At 41.0% G+C, this 21,064-nt stretch overlaps 2 protein-coding genes across 5 annotated transcripts in view; one reads left to right on the top strand and one right to left on the bottom strand.

Annotated features, from left to right (window-relative positions):
* Window positions 1–289: 289 nt before the first annotated feature.
* LOC113008758 (calreticulin-like) lies at window positions 290–6,501 on the bottom strand. Its single transcript, XM_026146466.1, has 9 exons — window positions 5,714–6,501; window positions 4,989–5,090; window positions 3,451–3,654; window positions 3,221–3,315; window positions 2,909–3,118; window positions 2,448–2,561; window positions 2,193–2,336; window positions 1,899–1,991; window positions 290–1,019 (listed from the first exon to the last, which is right to left on the bottom strand). The coding sequence occupies exons 1-9, from the start codon at window positions 5,805–5,807 to the stop codon at window positions 831–833; spliced, it is 1,245 nt and encodes a 414-aa protein (XP_026002251.1). The 5' UTR covers window positions 5,808–6,501; the 3' UTR covers window positions 290–830.
* A 3,972-nt stretch (window positions 6,502–10,473) lies between these two features.
* arhgap39 (Rho GTPase activating protein 39) overlaps window positions 10,474–21,064 on the top strand; it is a 52,907-nt gene continuing 42,316 nt past the window's right edge. For all 4 annotated transcript variants that reach the window (XM_026146463.1, XM_026146462.1, XM_026146464.1 and 1 more), the window contains exon 1: window positions 10,474–11,109. In XM_026146463.1, the coding sequence (XP_026002248.1) occupies window positions 11,099–11,109 (11 nt within the window). In that variant the 5' untranslated portion in view covers window positions 10,474–11,098. The remainder of the gene's footprint in view (window positions 11,110–21,064) is intronic.

Below are 21,064 nucleotides of genomic sequence, written 5' to 3'. Positions count from 1 at the left end.
TAATAAAAAAATTTTTTTAAAAAAAGGATGCATGGTGAATGGCAAATTAGACTTTGTTTGGTCAATGATTTATAAAAGTACTGGGAGTGGGTGACTTAATTTGTTTTCCAGCTTCTGAAATGAGCATGCCACATAAATAACACAGAAATACTTTAAGACTTGCACTTCTCATGTCTCTTGCTGTATACACAGATTAAAATCACTCAGTGTGAAAGAAACCGCCAAAGTTAGGCAGGCAACAGAGATCAACGACTGAAAGTAATGAAAAACAGCAAAGTTGAGAAGCTTCAATTTATTAACTCAAAACTGTGTTCACAAAGTAAAGATACTCAATCAAAACATTGGGAATGCACACACGCGCACGCACACACATATCACACAGAGGACTTATGAACAAACTCAAAAACGTTGTGAACTGTCATGTCCACAAACAAATATAATATTTGAATAATTTACGAAAGGATCACCTCAGAAAACAAACAGTGCATCATGGTATGATAGAGATCAAAGTGCACAACCAGACATCACAGACGCTCAAGTTATGGGATTTCCAAAGGGGAAAAAAAGAAAAGAAAAAAATCACATTAAATCAGAAAATCCACGTATTTAAACCAAACACAAGCATAAACAAACCCTTCTCCTATTTGATGGTTTGGAGAGAAAAATGCATGGGAATCAAGAAAAAAATCCCATCCCTCAAACATCCCACCGGAATAAAAGGCTGCTATATGAAAAGCTACAGTCCAGATGGCATCAGCCCATTTTCTGTGTCTGTCATTTGAACCTGAGGAACACACACACACACACACACACACACACACCTCACACCGTTACAACTCGTCCTTTGGTTTGCCATTATTGTCCTCTTCTATCCCAGCATCATCATCTGACTTCTCATCATCCTCTTTGTCATCCTCATCATCACCTTCAGCGTCCTCCTTGTTCTTCTCCTTCTCCTCTTCCTCCCTCAGTTTCCTTTCCATATCTTCCTGCTCATCCTTCATTTTCTTCTCTGGTCCCTAGGCAGGTGAAGAACAGTGTTAATGTTTAACATAATGGAAAGTGAATCCACAATAGGGGAGTACTGAACTGTCACCTGCAGTGTGAACCAATGCTGAACCTAAAAGCTACATTCTTTGTCTTCCTTAAAATCCTTTTGTTTTATCACCTGCCAAACTTTTAGTTCGGGTCCTTTTTATGTTAAGTACACCAAGTTTGACTGAGAACCACGAGTTCTCAATAAAAAAAACAAGCACAAAAAATGTAAACAAACAAGGTGCACAAAACAAACATCAAAATAACAAGCTAGACCAAAACTCTTTGTTCCATAATAAATTATGGAACTAAAACTATTTCTTCCCCAAATGAGAACCAGTAATCATTTGGACCTAGAAAACAATCATCATGATCATGAATAATGTGCCAACCATTAACAGTTAGATGGTATAATACTGACAAACTTATTAGGTGAAGAAACTCAACCTGTACTGCCAATATGGAATTTCAAAAGTTTCTCAAAGAATCAATTTGCAATAAGCTGCTCAAGAGTTGAAGTGGCCTTATAGTTAATGTTGCTTAAGCTACAAGAAGTACCATCTTCCCTGTTTAAATACCTAGAGAACTGCTCACATGTGATAGTTTTATTGCTTGTTTACATGCCCTAAACCACTTATCCGGATCAGCTGTGAGCTGTGGAAACATTACAGACTACATGAAAGCTGTTGAGAAGTTATCTTCTTTCTCTGGAAAATGTCTGATCAACTCTGTAAAGCTACATATGCATGGTCTATTTATTGTGTTGCCCTTAATTCTGACTAGAACTGATTTCAGGCTGTATTCTGACAGAGGGTTTTAAATTGAAACCCCCCATTAGACCATTTACATCTAAACAGTCCTACCTTGGTTTTTCCCCAGGTTTCCTTTCCAAATTCCTCTGCCTCTTTCACATCGTCGGTAATCAGAAAGTTGTCAAAAATGGTTCCAGATTTGACCTTTCAATGAAAAAACAAACAAAACAAACAAACAAAATAAACAATGCAATATTATATTGTCGTGACATACAGATACATTATAAATGTATTTGTCTTGAAATAAATAAACCGCAATGTAGTTTCATTTTTACATGAAAGAAACTGTTTTGTAACATTTTATTTATAACAGACCCTAATGGGGGAGTAGTGTAGCATAATTACCTGCCACAGATCCAGGCCCAGGACTCCAAGGTTGTTAAATTTATACATAGTAGCATCCTGAGTGTACTCTGGGTTGTCTATCTCAGGGTGGACCCATGTTCCCTTGTAGTCAGGGTTGTCAATTTGTTTGGGTTTCCATTCCCCCTACAAAGGTATTAGAGAATAAGTTACATTTTCTTCCCTTTATACTAGTAAAAAGACCTCCAATAGAAATTCTTCACTTTTTCGGTAAACCTCAAGCAATGCAGCCCATACTTTATACTCTGGATTGGCGATCATGGGGGGCTCCCACTCTCCATCCATGTCCTCGTCCCAGTCATCAGGCTTCTTGGCATCAGGGTCAGGGATCGTCTCTGGCTTGTCCCAGTCCTGGAAGACAGCAGCACTGAAGTTACCAATCAGAGATGCCAATCAAAACAGGACTTGTCCAAGAGTACAAATAGCTCCATCCTGGCTGTTCCAAGAAAAACAAGGAATGGCAACATTAATGTAAGACTGGATCAACATTATCAACCCACAATTGGCACTATTCAGTGTATTCTGGCTGCAGTGGATGGCCTAATGAAATTATGCATTACAACAAAATTGAACAATAAGAAAATGCTCAACGTCATTAACACCATGTTCAAGATTTTATTGTAAATTTGGGACTTTAATCTCAGAACATCTGTATAGCTTTATTGCAAGTAATCTAAAATCATTTTAAGTCATGTTACTTCAGGCTTTGTGTCACTGGGATCGTCAATCTTAGCCCTGTCATCCCAGTCGCTTGGCTTCTTAGCTTCAGGGTCCTTGATCTTCTTTAAGGGCAGCATGTCCCAGTCGTCCTCAAAGGAGCCAGACTCTACCTTCTCATTGTCGATCTTCACCTCATATGTCTGGTCTGGATTCACAATCAGTGTGTACAAGTGGGTCAGCTCATCATCCTGAAGGATGACATGGAGAGAATTTATGGGAAATCTCTAACAGATTCATGGTTTACAAAATTTAAAAAGGGAAATTATTTAACAGTCTTGGTGCATAGCTACCTTGCATTTGATGTCTTTCTTGATAAGATGGTTCTGACCCTTGTAGTTAATTATCACATGAACCTTTTTTGTGCTGTATCCACAAATGTCAGGCCCTGTGTACACAGGCCACATTATGATATGATTATATACCATGATTACAAAAGAAGGACGTCATTTCGAACAGCTCAAAGTCAGATGGAAAAACATCATGTTCTGGTTTCAGGCTTCAGTGTCTCTCCAAGACTCACCAAACATGATGTAATACTGGGAGTCTCCATGCATGTCACTCTGGTCAAGCTCATCGGGGAAGAGCTTGACGTAACCACCTCCACAGTCTATCTTCTGCTCATGCTTGACAGTGAACTGGATGACCAGGGGCTTTCCCTCATTGCTAAATGGCTCAAAGTGGGCTGACAGGGCATAAAAGTGGGCATCCTGGCTGGTCCGGATACCTAGAATGAGCACAAAAGTGATTATTATTATTATTATTATTACTACCAATATAGACTGAATATAAATGCACAACTCTTTCTAATTTCAGTAAAGGCATGTAAAGAAGTATATTCTTAAAATATCCATATGAACACTGAGCAGCCTGAAATGCCTTAAGAAAAATAAAAGTAATATGTCTGTTTCTATAATCGTATGCACTAATACTGGTATTCTGAAACTACATCTTGAATAGTAGGAACTGCACTAGAATGAAAACCATTGAATAATTAGGGATTTTTCACATGTTCAAGACCCATCCAGTCAAACAAACAGACCCCTGGCAAGCTGATTCTCACCCACGGGCCACATTTTTGACACCCTAAATTTCTTAATTCTATTCTTCTTTTGCACTAACAGAATTTTGTGGTTCAATGTTTCACTTCAACAATGTCAGAGATTCTAAAATCTGAAATAAAACTGTCTTTATTTTGTATCGGAAGAGGATTAGGCCACTAAAATAAAAAGTGGGCACATTTTTTTTTCTTCTTTTCCAGAATTCTGATTAAAAAGTCAGAATTCTGAGAAAATTCTGACTTTAATCTCAGAATTCTAAGAAAAATAATTCTGATGAAAAAGTCAGAATTTCTCAGAATTCTAAGTTTAATCTCAGAATTCAGACTTTTTTTCTCAGAAAAAAAGAAGAGGAAAAAAAAGACTTGCCCAATTTTTTTCCCAGTGGCCCTAATCCTCTTCTGTACAATCATGGTTTCCAATAGTACCCAAAAAGTTGATGATGGGGCTGCGCTATATAAATGTCCCATACTTTTAGTCAGATTTGCAGCCTGCTCAGGACTTCTGGTTTCAAAGAGCCAAGACAGTGACAGGGAAAATTCTCTGGACAAAAAAGGGTACTTTTGCATTGGGTCAGAGCACTGTGTTTACATCCATGCACTCTATGACTATCAGTCATATTTATAATTCTTCCATCTGTAATTAAAGCCCAATATTAACTATTTTATCAGTGTAATAGAAATTTGGAATGGGGAAAACTAATCTAAGGTTACCAAATGGGAAGATTACTGATAGTACAAATCTTTTTTTTTGTTTTTGAGTATCCAAATTTAAAATAGGTTTGGAATTGGAGTATCAAAGGCCATGAGAGCACTGGAGGCTCTTTGCAGGATATTCCAGTCCTGAGTATAATCTGTCTGACCCTGTGCTCACATTTACATTGGCAAACCTGTGTTAGCTGCATTTGCATGATAAGACACCAACTCTTGGTCTATGCAAATAACACAATTTTAACAAATTAAGCCGTATCAGTTGTGTTTCTAACACAACATAGTATTCGTACCTTTATCAGCTTCAGCATCCCCATAAAAGTTTCCAGCACTCAGTTTCCACTGTCCATAATCTGATTTATGTTTCGACTCGACCCAACGGCTCTTCCATCCATCTGAAACACATTAATGCAACCCCACTGGTTACTCACTGTAATTCCTCTGATTCTGGTTACATTAACACCAAGCCACCATGCACATTTATTACACTGCTTGTTCCACAAACCTACTGACGACTCCAAATGCAATTACTCAACATGATGATAAAAGTGAAAAACTTTGAGATTATATAAATGAACTCCTATATGCAGTGACAGGGTTTAAAGTTTTTCTGTTTAAAAAAAATTAAGGGGCTCCAAATATTTTATCCAAATGCTTTTACCCATAAAGGTTCCAGCACGGTTCTGCATGGTTTGACTAACATAGGAAAATAGAAAATAGCTGCGCCCTTAACCCAGTACTAGACGACATTTAGACACATTTAACTTAAAAAATAACATTGGAGCGTATGCTTTACTAATGTATTACGCTATTATTTTCAGCCAGCCACTCATCTATACCAATGGGTTCAATTTATAGAGTAAGTTACCTTAAAAATTCCAGGAACATATATTAAGTTGTCTTTAATTAAATTACCAAATAAGAGATTTAATGTGAACTGCCGTGAAGACGTTGACTTTTTTTTTTTAATGCAATCATTCGTGTAAGACAAGCAGATATGAAATGGACTGTGTTCTACCTCCATCCAGAAACTGTTCCTTGAAGTAAACCGTAGCGTCGATAGTTAGCGCTAACGATGCCAAAACTACAGTAATTACCACCGGAAACTTCATGATGCTAGCTGCAGTCTGGTAGCAGGTGGTGAAACGATGAGATTGAAAGTCCGATGAAGGAAACGTAAGCTGAGAAATCTAACAGCGTTGAATCCCACACAGATGGCCCTGGTTCATTGGACGAGCGTTTCACCAATGGAAACAGACCACGGTTTATTTTTCGGGAATGCTCGTGTTCGATCGGAAGGAGATCGGAGGAGGCGCCTGCTTTCCTGCAGTTTTTAGCCAGGGACGATGAAAATGAAAATGTGGGTGTCCGATGGAAGAAGGAAGGCTTAAAACGTCGGTTACGTTATGAAAATATATTTGACTTATGAATGATTAACAGTTGTTTTGGAAGAAGCTACGAGCGAGTTCAAAGCAGGCTTTAAAGGCCTCCGTCTGTGTGCCCTGTGCAGTGATCAGCAGGCACGAGACCGGTTACACCCATCACTAAGCACGGGGTGATGCCGGTGTCGTTCAGGTTAATTAAATTTGTTTACATATTCCACTCTCCCGCTGGCTTTTCTGTAATATAAATAACAAGCCGACATTTTCCTTACTACACCACCGATCAGCTTTAGTTTACCTGCAGTGCTGCAGGGTAGTCTAGCCTCCCATTAAACCCATAACTACAATACTGTGTGATCTTGAGCCACCCATCATCTCTTTTGTCCCACATTTGCTAGGAAAATCGGGAATAGTTGCCATAGTCATAGTTTTCAGTCACGTGATCGATTTGCTACCCTGGGCGGTATCATGGTGCCCAACAGTGGACAGTCACTGTTACTTAAGAAAAAAGTGTTGTTTTTTTCCACCTGTCTCGAGCCGAAACCACTTGGATCATGTATCATAAAGGAAAAACGAAGATATGACGAGAAACTACTTGTGATCCATATTTTGCCCTAGCAGCTTTATTTAAATCCCAGAAAGTGGAGATATCTACGTCTGAGAACCGCTCACCTTACACTGCTGCCAGGATGGAAGATTTCAAAATACAGACCAATGACTGTAGAAAACTTTTCTTTCTTGTAATTTCTTGAAATAGTCTTCAGGAATAGTTCTCTTGAAGCTTCTTGAAGGACATTCCAAAGATCTTCTTTGGATGTTGGCTGTCTTTTGTCCTGTTCTCTGTCAAGATAACCCAAAACTGCTTAAGTAATTATAAGGTCTGGGCTGTGGTAAAGCAAATCAATGTTGCATTTACCCAGGTGTAACCCTAACTCTAAACCTAACCCATTGTCAGTGTATTTGGGATCACTGTCATGGTGAAAAACTCGACCAATGTGATGCTTTCTAGATGCTGGACCAAATGCTAAAGGGACCTTTCTGTGATCATAATTTCATACATTTTGAAAGGAATAAAAGAAATCATAAAAGAATGAATAATAAATAATATAATAATAAACAAATAATGGGAAGACTGAAAACAGACAAGCTAAATAATAATACACTGGTTACCTTTATAGTTTTAGGCTGACTCTACAAAAACCAGAAAGACCCATTATCAGTGTATCACATAATAGACGCAGAATAATACCAGGTCAGTGTTATCAGAAGGGATGAGTAAGGAAAAGTGTGAATGTTTTTGCCACAGGGAGCACATGCATTTTTGCAGTTGAGTGTGGAGCTAATAAAGTTCAATTCAATTCATTTATAATTTGAAATTTTCATTTTAAATGTCCTTTATACTTTAAAGCATTTTGCAGCAGCCTTTAGCTGATTCAACATTGTACCATTTTAATTGAACTGAAGGCTTTTCCAAAAGTTTTTAGGACAGCCCAATAATAACAAATTACAATAGTCCAGCCTATAAGTAGTAAATGCATGAACTGGCTTTTCAGCATCTGAGACAGGATGTTTCTGATTTTAGAGCTCTTGTGCAAATACAAGAAATCAGTCCTTCATATTTACCTAATATGCACATTAAAGGACATATCATGGTGAGAAATGAATACAAGAATTCTCACAGTGTTACTGAAGGCCAAGGTAATGCCATCCAGAATACGTATGATCAGACACCATGTTTCTAAGATTTATTACAGGTGATCCAGCTCTTTATGTCTTTAAGACATTTCTGCAGTTTAACTAATCGGCTTCATGGATAGATTAAGCTGGGTGTCAACTACATAGCAATGAAAATGTATTGTGTGCCTTCGAATGATACTACCTAAGGGAAGCATGTATAATGTAAACAGAATTAGTCCAAGCATGGAATCGTGTGGAACTGATAATTATCCTTTGTGCATGAAGACAACTTCCCATGTACATGGATATATTGGAGTCTATTAGCTATGACCGAAGCTACTGCACCTTTAATTCCTACGACATGCTCTAATCCCTGTAACAAAATATTGTGTTCACCTGTATGCAGTATCGCACTGAGGTCCAGCAGGCCTCCCTAGACATGAGCCATTATTAACCTTCACTATCGCTGTTTCTGTACTGTGATGAGTTCTGAAACAGGACTGAAATGCTTCAAATAAATTATTTATCTGCAAATGGTTTTTTAGCTGTTTTACAACTATTCTTTCAAGAATTTTAGAGATAAAAGGAAGATTGGAGATTTGCCTTTAAATTAGCTAAGTGTGGCAGGTTGTGGTTTGTGGCTTAGCTGTAGGGGATGGGTGGAGCAGGGTGTGGTGTCAGGGAAGGCTGACCCACACAGCTGACCCTCATGATCTAGTCATGCCTTCCCTTTTGTGAGTAGACGCACGTTGGCATGGACCTGGAGAGGGGTGCTGTAAGCAGGATGCAGGGGTGGGGCCAGCCGAGAAAGCCAGACGCTGTGGCCTGTGGAAATTGAAAACTCCTGAGGACAATTTTTGTCAAATGTTTTTGTAAAAGTAAATAAACTGTCATTATCACAGCTCTCTGCCACTTCATGCTAAAGTGTTGTCTAAAACCCGGTCTGTGTGATTACAGACTGGTGGACGGCATTACCGGTGGAGGTGCTAGCCCAGATGATGGTGGATCATCCCTGTGATCCGCTGCAGTAGTGGCCGGCAGATCCATCTAATCCTACTCTCTCTTCTGTTTCTCCACAGGTCCCAGAGGTTAGAGATGGTATACCCAAAAAAAAAAAAAAAATGCCTGCGGATGAAGATGGGACAGGTGTTCCATGTTCCCGGCCCTACAACACTCTCCCTTAGCTTGAGAGGGATGTACCTGCATACCAGTAAGGTTCCAAGGGCCTGGGTCCACCGTAGCCTGGTGGACCCAGGCCACACAGAGACCCTGGTCCATCAAACCCTGGTTCGGCTCGGGCGTAGTTGGAGGCAGAGTGGGTGGAGGTTAGTTGTGTGCATGGGGGTTGTGCATGAAAGGAAAAATCATTCTAACTATAAATTGTTAGGCAGCAAAGGAATGCCATCCTTGAAATGAAACCGCCCCGAAAACTCTGTTGGAACCGATTTCTCCACACAGCAGTGATATGATGTACATTTTGGCGTCCATAGATGCAAAAACTTTCCAGCTTTAAAACATGCCTCGCTGGAACTCCTTCATAAAGACTTTCTGGCGCTGCATGAGTCTGAGGAGTTCAGCCAGCAGCAGGTGGAAACACCCGTTGCTGAAAACGTGGCCCTCAGAGAGTTGGTGAAATCCTTCACTGAATGAATGACCTGGCTCTCAGAAGAAAACTGTTGTGCTTCAGGCCCGCAGCATGAGGGACAACGTTCTGTTTTCAGGCTTCTCAGAGACATTTCATCCACATTCACCTGAAACTGATAATGTGGTTTAAACAATCAGCTTTCATCATGCCCATTTTTGGGAGGGTAAAAGAAGTGATGGATGCAGACCCAAAACAATTTTGAATATTTTAAAGAAGAAGAGGCGGTGAAGAGCTGAGGCAAAAAGGGCTGCAGACACCCCAGATCTATTGGGTCTGGGGCCGTCTGCCTCTAGCTCCTTGGGGGCCTTGTTCCAGTCTCTCATCCTCAAGTACGTTTCATGACGAACGCTCATACAAAGACACACACATTCTCACTCTTTCCCACATATGCACACACACAAATCACAGCAAAATTGTATGTTTGTTTGTGTACCCAACTTTGTTTTGTTCAGTTGTTGTGTGTTTCTCTTTGTGTGTTCTGTTGCAGATGCAACAGTTACATCCTAGACTTTTGCCACTCTCGTCTTTCTGACCCTTTTATATTCCTCTGCCACTTTCTCCTGTCTTTCTACAACCTGGCTCTCACCCCCTTTCCTCTACAACATATTATCCTCTCTAATAATAACATGAAATAAAATAAACCAAATGAGCAAATGTTGATGTGTTAACAGGAGCATAGAAACTCTTTACAATGGAAAAATCTAGGAAGCAGGTCTAGGCAGCAAATGCTCTGAATGTCCACTTAGGGTTAAAACGGCATGCACAGATAGATGCCCGCTGTCTTTGTGAAGACACCAAATACATTTCTTATCCTGCTAGCACAACTGCAACAATAAAAACTGGTCACAAAACCATAAAAAAACAATCTCAATTGTCAGCCAGCCTTAAACCCAATTTTAAACCTAGTCTAAGGCATCCACCAGAGGTTCTCTTGTAAGTACAGGATTTAGTTCAGCACTTTAACGGTCCAAATAGTACCTAATAATAACCTACTGTCAGTATATGTCTAGACAGGCATATTTGACATTGATTTCAGATCAGTGAGTGATTATGATGAACTGCTTTGATGGGTGTGTTTTTCAAATTGTTGATCATTTGCATCTGTAAATATTCCTCAGGTCGGTGAAACACCACAAAGACAAAGGAGATGATCGTGGACTTTAGGAGGCACACAGTAGACCTGCCTCCCCTCCACATAAAGCTGTGGAAAGCATTGTGGTACTAAAAAGAAGCCCACAGCAGATGCTATCAGAAATTTTATATATATTTTTCCTCTTGTGCTTTTGTTGATAGGTGTGTCATTAGGGACGGTTTCCAGATGTCCCTCGGTAAAACTTGAGATCTTGCCGTTCAAATTTTCTGGTTGTGATTTTACATGAGCTTCGTATTGTGGGATAACAGTGTAGTAAACTGCTGTCATGTTACAACAGCTGACATAAGATCACCCAGGCTGCAGTATAGTGCTTGTTGACGGTGGACTTCCCAACTGCATAAAACGTTTCTCCAGTCACTGGGACCCTACATCGTTGGCGAGAAGCTTTTATGCTGAAAGTAATGGTCGGATGTGTTGTACCTTAATTTTGGCGGCTTGATAGAAGTCTGGAACGGATGACCGACTCGGTGACGGTAACCGCAATTTAGGCAACATGGGAGATGTTGTGGGATTTATCTTGAACGGATTTTAAAAACCGTCGGGAAAATGGCCGAGAGGTAAGTCCAGCAACACTCGCACTGTTTTGCTTGTTGAGGGGAAAAACGAGCACGAACCAAGGGAGGCAGCCAGCCCAGAGATGAGACTAGCAGCCGCGGTTCGCTTGGTGGCTGTGCTTACTAGCTAGTTCGCCACGTATTCGCTCCCACGATTCAAGGATTTCCACGCAGAACATATGTGCGAATTTAGTGTCTTTCCCTGTCATCTCCCTCGGTTGTTAGTTATTCGCCGGGGTGGTTGTATCTGGATATTTGTCAGCGTGGAAGGAGCGATGCGTGGAGGCTAGATGCTGTTGCACCTGTCGGTCTAAATTCCCATCTCTTTGCTGGAATGCTGCTAACCTGCTTTCATAAGTAGATGCTGACAGGAAATGCACCTTATCACTTCGAGAGGAGGCTCGAATAGAGAAATCCTCCTTTGCAGCATCTCGTCCTTGTGATGGATCGAGGCGACTCCCATGGCGCGGCACTAGAATTAGAGGTGCATGGCCCAATCACAGTCAGATCTACATATGTCTCCTTATTCACTATAATTATGAAGAACAACAAACAAACAAAATAGTTTCTCAGCTCAGTTAATGAGTGGTTAACTCTCGAGCGTAGAGAAACCGCAACACCAAATTCCGCCAAATCCCAACACATCAATGTTTTTTATAACACAGGCGTGAACAGCTTTTTCTCATTTAGTAGTTCTGCGTGGGAGGTTCGGTGTTCCTATAATGAATTAACCACATTGAGGAAAATCGCACCCCTCTGTTCGCCATGATCAGTGCAGGGAGGTGGGAAATTAACGACAGAAATCCAGCTGGATCAGGACTTGTTTGGTGTATGTGCAAATCCTCCTGTTTCCTCCATGCGCCTATTTAATAGTATTTTCTTTAATGAGGCCGAACAGGTTCTTATGCTGTTCATGTAAATCTGTCTTTCCTGATATAAACAAAACAGGCTGAATTTGAATAGAGTGTAGAGTCGACGTGAATCCAGCCTCCCAGGCCGGTGTTCTTCAGCTGCCAACATCAAAAATATGGATGTGTTTTTATCACGCTGATTGCCTTGAAAGTCAGGGTGTGGAACACATCGTGGCAGTTTGTCCCCAGAACTTAACAAGCTCATGTGGGTGTGTTAATAAATGAAGGCTGGGAATATCCAGGGGTCATTTAGCCTCATGCAAATCATTACTGAAGGTCAGTCCATTCAGATTATTGATTTGTTCAAAAAAGGTCATTTTAAACAAATCTGGATTCACGGGTACAGTAATAATTGAAAGGTTTGAGATAAGTAGTTCTGGACTCAAATGCAGTTGTTCTTGTTGTTTGGATCAAAAGCATCAGAATCTTAGCCCGCTTTACACCACCTTCTTCTCGCCACCCTGATTGTGTGAGTTTTTATGTTTCATATATTACTTTAGAGAACCAAGTCAAAAGAAAACTCGCATATCTGCTTTATTTGCTGTATTAGCCAGTGACAATTGGATGGTGTAGTTAAAGGTTGAGGATAAGAAGTAAAAGTAATGCAAACTAAGAATTGCTGCCGCAGTCTTGTAGTTAAACTGGTACCTGTGGCTCAGGTGGTAGCGCGGGTTGTCCACCAGTTGGAAGGTGGATAAATTGATCTCATGCTCCTTGAGTTCTTAAGTAGGGATTTGAGAGCCAGTGTTCCCAGCAGCTCACTTCCTTGGAATTGTTAGTCTGCTTACCTATTGATCCTGCTTATTGGTTCCACTTGCACTACAATCAGCTGATTTCAGTTTGTGTGCAGTAGAGCAGTGTACAGCAGGGATATGGACTGAACTTTTATTTCTACTGCATAGAATGAGAGCCCAGTTGTAAAGTGCAAACTGGATCCAAGACAGAAACGGCTGCATTATGGTGCTAACACAACTTTGCCTCTTTGCAAGTGCCTGCACAGACAGCATGCTAACACTAAGCTAGCAAGAACCCAGAGGTATGTTAAAGCTGAGTGACTGCTGACCGACCACAGCAGCCAGACCCTGAACTTTAACTGGTAACAAAAGCAGCGATGAACAGTCAGGCTGCAGCCTCCGTTTCTACCATTTCATGTTTCTAAAGCAGAATCACTGTGGACGTCGCTTTGAAGACTCTTTGGGCTGGTTTTTATCTTTGCTTCGTCTTGTCGGCTTTGTGTTTATACCTAAACACTAAGAGAAAGATCATATGTGTGTGCTCATTAAGATGGGGATTTGTTTTGCTGTGTGGAACTGTAACCTAAAGGTTTAAATTGTTCACTAGTAATTGGGTTATGGAGAAACTCAATGTAACGTAACGAGTTGAATAATGAATTACTTTCTACTGGGAGTAATTAAGTAATGTACTGCTTTACTTTGAATAAAAGTGTTTTGTGCAATCCATTACTTTTTTGACTCCAACACTGATGACCATTGATGTCTTTAAGAGCGCAATGAGAATCAATAAGGAATTGAATCAATAAGTGATATTGATCATGGAATCGTAACTGCTAACTTGTTACAAATTCCCATCCCTTGTCTTCCTTGTGTAAGATGGTGTGTAATCATGCATATGCTTAGGCATGAATGTGTTTCGTTGGGTGAATGAAACGTGTAGTAGTGTTGTATGAGTAGTGGTGAATATGTTGTCTCTTGTTCACTACAGACTCACAATCCTTCTGTCACCACAACCAAAGTGTGGTTAATAATGCCTAAACATAACCATGAAAAGTTAATGCTGCTGAAGACACCAAAAGCAGATAAAAAAAGTCTGATTTAGCATATTTTACAGAAAAAAGCAAGCAGATATGTTACTGGTGAGGGATTGTGTGTCCACTGTCAACATTTTAGCAAATTACAAGATACTGAAGCCGTACAGTGGTGCGGTGGTTAGCACTCATGGACAAGATAATGTAACTGAATCAGCTGGACTAATTGCCTCTCTGAGTAATTATTTAAAGTGTAATAACTCAATTATAACTACAGTAGCCTCACACTTTGTAAACCGTTGTGTGTGACTATTTTCTATGGCCTGGATTTTAACAGATCTTACCACCACCTTGGAAATGGATACTGTTTATCACCAGCAGTGTGTGATGACTTTTACAGGAAGACAAGCAGCGAGAAGTCTTTTTATCGTCAATATGCCAAAAGTGCAACAAAATTATATGCAGTCTCATTCAGTGCAAAGAAAGCAATCTAACTATTCACAAAAATACAAAATTAAAAACCTTTCTAGTAAATAAACACAGTAGAAACAGTATAGAAATATAAATAAATAGATATATACATGTGTGTGTGTGTGTGTGTGTGTGTGTGCTTCAGTCATTGTGTATTGGTTACACAGGTTGGGTATTGCACAGGTTAGTAAAGATGTAACAATGTTCATTTATTGTTTATTATTTATTATTGCAACAGCCTTGTCATATGTGTGTTGTGAATATTTGATTGAATTATTCTTTAGATGTTGTTAAGTTCACTTGGTCATGCAGGAAATATTGAAGCGTGCTATACTTGTCTGCTGCTGTGGGTTCTTGGTCATCGCAGGTGTTGGTTTTCTGGGTTAGGTCATCACTCAGGCACAAGCCCAGAACCTTCAAGTCAGAACCTCTCCACACAGTACCCATTAATGTATATGACAATTAGATGTGCTTCTCCTGAAGTTCACTATTATTTCTTTTGTTTTTGTGGTGTTGAGGAAAAGGTCGTTGCTGCTGCACCATGATGCCAGTTTCTCTACCTTGTCCCTGTATGCACACTCATCTTCCCCCATGATGAGTCCAACCGCTGTCATGTCATCTGTGAAATTCACTATTGAGTTGCTTGGGTGAGTGGGGTGCAGTCGGGTGTGTAGAGAGTGTACAGCAGGAGAGTCGGCACACATCCCTATGGCAAGCCAATGTTGAGGCTGAATGTTGGGTAAAGTTTGGGCCCTTCTTTAACTCACTGTGGGCGAACTCTCAGGAAGTCCTTAATCCAGAGTCAGATGGAGTATGGGAGGAGGAGGTTGATTAGTTTTGTTCCCAGTCTGCTAGGGGTGTTTGTGTTAAATGCTGAGCTGAAGTCAGTGAAAAGAAGCCTAGCATAACTGCCCTTGTGCTCTAAATGAATCAAGGTTGTGCAGCTAGCAGTGGCTACGGCATCCTCTATTATCCCTCTGTGTAAACTTGTGGGGGTTCAATTTACATGGTCCTCGAATTACGTGACTTTTGACCAGGTTCTCAAAACACTTGATAACGAATGGAGTGAGAACCACTGGGTGGAAGTTAACTAGGCTGCTGGTGGTGTTCCTTTTGGGACAGCCATGAATGGTCAAGGCCTTCAGGCAGGATGGGACAGTGGTCTGTGCTAAGGACAGGTTGTGAGCTGGTCTGTACAGACCTTCAGCACCTGATGCAATCAGGTCCTGCTGCATTTCTGGGGGTCCTGTTAACTGTCCTTAACATGTATCTCATGTCATGATTCTCCAACACAAAGATGTGGCTGGTGTTGGCCTGTGTGTGTGGTGTGACTGTGTCTGGTGTTTTTTGTTCAAAGCGGCCAAAGAAGACGTCTCCGCTAGAACAACATCACCATCCACAGCCCTGGGTCTGGGGTTGTAGTTAGTGATGTTTTGGACCCCCAGCCACAGTTGCCTCAAGTTGTTGTTCTGGAGATAGTCCTTAGTTGTTATAATCCAGCTTGGCCTGTCTGATGCCCCTTTTCAGGTTTGCCGTGGCTGCATTGTGCAGTTCCAAGTCATCCGACCTGAAAGCAGTGTTTCTGTTACTAAGCAGGGTCCTGACCTCACGTGTCATCCAGGGCTTGTGGCTGGCATACACCTGGATGCATTTGTCAGCGGTGACAGTGGTTAGGAGAGTATGCATGCAGTGTACTCCTCCAGGTCCTGAGATTCAAAAATACTCCAGTCTGTATTCTCAACACAGTCTTGTAGCTGCAAAGAAGCACCCAGCCCATGTTTTAACTGTTTTTGAAGTAGGGGGCGTTTCATCAGGTATTGCTGGGTGCAGCAGTCCCCAATGAACTATTGTCTTCCAGCTGTAGCCTCACCTCATCCATTTTTGTTCACAATAGACCTGGCTTTTGTAAGGAAAAGGCTGAGGAGCGGAGGCTTTTGAAGCGTTTTCTTTATTCTTTCCTTCACACTGGCTCTACAGCTTTGTTTCTGTTTGTTATCCTTATGTTGTGCGAGTGAAGAACCTCTGTTGTAAGCATCCCATCACTCTGTAGACCCAGTAACAAGAGGTCTTATCTGCTGAACATGAGGTTTGTCCAACATCGCGTTGATGAAATTGTATAACAGATGTACAAAAAGATGACTGAATGCAAGACCTCTGAGCGGTACGCCGTCATGTTGTCTTTTCATTGTCTACATCACATTATCGCATACATTGCTCTAAGTGGTTGGCAACAGGAAACTCATCTGTTACTATGCTAAATCATTGAAGCTTGTTTACTTGCTAATCCTAGGTGTGTTTCTATATGAAGCGTGGATAGTAACTGATTTCAGAGCAGTGAAAGCAGACCAGCGGCAGCTTGCCTCGCACTCTGGTTTTATCCACAATGCTGCCTGCCTCTCAGCTTGCCCAGCTCCAGCCAGTGCTGAAGATGGACACGCCCGCATTACGGAGAGAGCTAGTCTTCAATGAAATAATTGCAGCAGTCAACCACAAGATAGCAGTAATTTAAAGGCTGTATATACATATTGACAGGTGAGGAGCTTTATGGCAGTGCTGTGTGAGATAAAAAGAGACAGATTGCTTTACTTTTGTATGTTTTAAATGATTTCTGCTTTTAGATTTCACAAGTCAAGCACTGCTTTTATCAGGGTGGAACATCACTGGTTAACACATAGTTGTTAAACAGCCCTGTTTCATGCTAATTCTGTTGCCTAATAATGAAATAGAAACTCATGTCCAGGAAAACAGATTTATTGGAAATGTAGTTGTAGTAAAATGGAGTATACTTTAACTGGACACTGTTAGGTACTCCGTGCTGGTACCAGGCTCAATCGCCTTTTGTTTTAAGAAATAGCCTTTCTTTTGTGACATAGATTCATCAAGGTGCTGGAGACATTCCTCACAGATTTTGATTTACATGATAACCTCAAACAAATGTTGCAGATTTGTACGTCATGCACATCCGTGATGTACACGTCTCATTCCACCACATCCCAGAGGTACTCTGTTGGATTACAATGTGGTGACTCTGCAGGCCATCTGAGCACAGTGAAATCACCGTTGTGTTCAAGAAACCAGTTTGAGGTTATTCGATCTATGTGACATGTGATGTAATGCTGCTGGAAGCCAACAGAAAATAGGTTGTCTCAAGAATCTCAACTACATTTACATGCCTAAATGCACTGAGTTGCTGTCATGTGATTGGCTGATTAGGGAAGACCTGTTGAAGACAACAAAGTGTTACGACTCCGCTGGCTGCTAACTGGGGATGCAGGCCTGACAGATGATTCTCTGTCAGGGGAAATTGAAGAGAAGAAAAGGAAGCTGAAAAGTAAATGGATGACAGCCATGTTAATTGGCTTAACATGCCAATTACATGTTACAAGCATCTGTATGAAAAATAAACTGGAGAATAATAACCATTTTTTCTGTACTCTGGCATAGAAGAAAACAAGGCTGCTGCTGCCGCTAGTAGCGGATTGTGTGTGAACACAACGCTATATGCATTCCTTTAAGAAAAGAAGTAACATGTAAAATATAAGTAAATGTTTAATTAAAGAGAGTTTCATATAGCTAGTTTCATAATTCTCTTAAAATATCCACACAGTATTTATATTTCTGTCCATTAAATTGTGCTGGGTTTTCTGAATGTGTTTTAGAATAGAAGACTGGTCTATTTTTGTCTCTGTTTTGTAGAACTGGTAAATTATTTTAAAGGCAACCCTTTACTGATTATATCAGAAATATGCTAATTAGCGGCTGCACTACAGCAGCTTTGAGAAGACAAAGGGAATCCTTTGTGCTTTACTTTGCTCACAGTGGCATTTACTCTTTTGCAAAAAGGTTTTAGAGATATATCCCATCCATCCATTCTCTTCTGCTTATCACAGTTGTGGAGGCTAGAGCCTATCCCAGCTATCAAAGGTTGAGAGGCCGGGTAGACGTTGGATAGATTGCCAGCAGATTATGCAGAGCTAAACGCAGAGGGACAGACAACCATTCACACTCACATTCACACCTATAGGCAATTTAGTATCATAAATTACCCCTCAAAAAACCGCATGTCTATGGATGGTGGGAGAGAACCTACACAAACACAGGAAGAATATGCACACTCCACACAGAAAGACTGTGGCCAGGTGGTGGAGGTGAACTTGGGACCTTCTTCCTGTGAGGCAACAGTGCTAACCGTCGTATTGCTATTTTCTATCACCTGCCGCTGGATCAGAGACTTTCTCTCAGACCGTGTACAGCAGGGGTGTTCAACTCCAGGCCTCAAGGGCCATTGTCCTGCAAGTTTTAGATATCACCCTGGGTCAACAAGTCATTAGTTCATTACCAGGCCTCTGGAGAACTTCAAGACATGTCGAGGAGGTAATTTATTCATTTAACACCTCTGGTGTACAGAGAGTTAGAGTGGGGCCTCATCTTTCCTCAGCCTTAACACCGGCTCTTCACAAGGCTGTTCTACTATCAGTGCCCTACTATACACTCTGTACACACATGACTGTGTCAGTACCCACACAGACAACGCAGTCATTAAGTTCACAGAGGATACCACCGTGGTGGGGCTCATCTCTGGGGGAGACGAGACAGGATATAGAGCTGAGCTTCAGAGGCTGTCGGATTGATGTGCGGACACCAACCTGGACCTCAAGAACACCACGACAAAAGAACTGGCAGTCAACTTCAGAAGGAGGAAGTCTGAGCTGCAGCCTGTCAGCATCAACAGGGAGTGCGTGGAAAGGGTGTCCAGTTTCAAGTTCCTGGGTGTGCACATAGACAAGCTCAAACACCTCGGTGGTTTTAAAGAAGGCCCAACAGCGTCTCCATTTTCTGAGAATCCTCAGAAAAATGGACCTGCAGAAGGAGCTGCTGATTGTGTTCTACCGCTGCTCCACTGAAAGTGTGCTGACTGCATCTCTGTGCGGTTCTCCAGCTGCACCATGGCACACAAAAAGACACTTCAGAGGGTCATTAATATGGCCCAAAAATCATTGGACATCCTCTTCCCTCCGTGAAGGACCTGTACAGCACTCGCTGTCTCAGGAGGGAACGCAGCATCCTACAGGACTCTGTAGTGCAGATGTGGGACAGTTTCCAATTTCGTTGTGCTGTTGTTCTAGATATGACTGTGCAACGACTACAAAGAGTTATCTGTCCTGTTATGTATGTATATTTACTATGAAAAAGTATTTTCCCTCTTCCTGATCTCTTAGTTTTTGCATAGTTTTTGCATATTTGTCAGCCGTGGCAGCAAGATCTGCAAGTTTTCGAAAACTGGCAGTGAGCCCTGACAACGAGCCCTCTTTGCCTAATTATTTATTTTCAGCCACACTGGAGAGTATTAAGGTTTGTTTGAAAGGATATCAAAGGAATTAAACCTTATTTATTTATTTATAAATGTTATTCAGAGGTGGACTTGCTGGTGTGTTTCAGATCATTGTTTTCCTGCATGTCCCGAGAGAGCTTCAGCTTCAGGGACGTGATGGCCAGGTGAAATGCTCCTTTAGGGTTTTCTGGTAGAGAGCAGGACTCACGGTTCCATTGCTTGGGACAAGTCATCCAGGTCCTGAAGCAGCAAAGCAGCCTGATGTTCTTTTTATGAACATCAAACTAACTTACAACAAGTAAAATGGGACTTAAACCTCCCAGAAAGTTCAGATTTTGTCTCATCAGTCAGCCCACAGAATTTTCCCAGAATTCTTGGGGATCATCTATTTGTTGATCTGGTCTTGAAATAATTTCAGTTGGGTGGCTACTCATGCTAAAGTAATTTTTAAGTTTACCCCATTTTTGAATAGTGGCTCTCTCTGTGGTTCACTTGAGTGTCCAAACCCTTTTCCAGACAATCAGATGTGAAGGGCTTTAGTTTTCCGTTTTCTGTTGTTTGTGGCACGACCGATTGCTTTTTGACATCTTTTTCATGTTGGCAGGTTTTATTTAGGAGATTTCTTGATGCCGCAGGTCTGGCAGTAATCAGGCCTGAGTGCGGCTGGTGAAATTTAACTCAGCTTCCCGAAACATGTGGTTAGTCCCAGTTCATGATTTGACAAGGAGAGCAAATCATTTTTCACATAAAGCCTGGCAGATTTGGCAATCCTCTTTCCTTTAAAAATAAAATAATTCAACAATCACATAAAAACTGCATTTTGTATTTACTGTGGTTATCTTTATCTAATATCAAAAATGATTTTAAGACAAATTAATAGTCAGAAAAGAGGCAAATGCTTTTTTACTGCCCTGTATACAATCTATTCACAATCATTTTTACCCTTCAGCCATACAAGGCTGATGGGGTATTGTTGTCACTGGTAGTTGCTTTGGATCTTTGGATATGGAAACAAAATCACAATATAAATCAAATCACTTGTAGTAAAATCCAGAACAGCTGCAGAAGGAGTGTGATTACAGATATATATGTCTGTGTGCGTATGCAGACACACACAGACATATATATCTGTAAGCACCATCAGAAACATCAAATCGCCAACCAACAGATTGTCAGGGACAGGAGGGGAGCATAAAAATGAATGTGTCATTAGCACCACCACAACGCAAGGGGGCAGTGAAATTTTCTTTAACAATAGTACTACAGGATCAAACAGAAAACTGTCACTCGAAGCAGGAAATCCAACTACTCTGATAACAGTACGTGGTACCAAAATCTGTCAGACAATCAATGTCTTTGCCACTAATATTCAAAGTATAATTGGGGAAAGCTTTATAAGCTTTATGTGAGTATTTTACATAAGTACAAGTCAAAGAATCATTCTTCTGCTCTAAAGGCTTAATTGCTGTCTGTATTGGT

Source organism: Astatotilapia calliptera, chromosome 17, assembly GCF_900246225.1.
Source record: "Astatotilapia calliptera chromosome 17, fAstCal1.2, whole genome shotgun sequence".
Classification (NCBI taxonomy): domain Eukaryota; kingdom Metazoa; phylum Chordata; class Actinopteri; order Cichliformes; family Cichlidae; genus Astatotilapia; species Astatotilapia calliptera.
The sequence above is the reverse complement of the archived record's forward strand: the minus strand, read 5'-3'. Positions and strand labels throughout refer to the sequence as shown.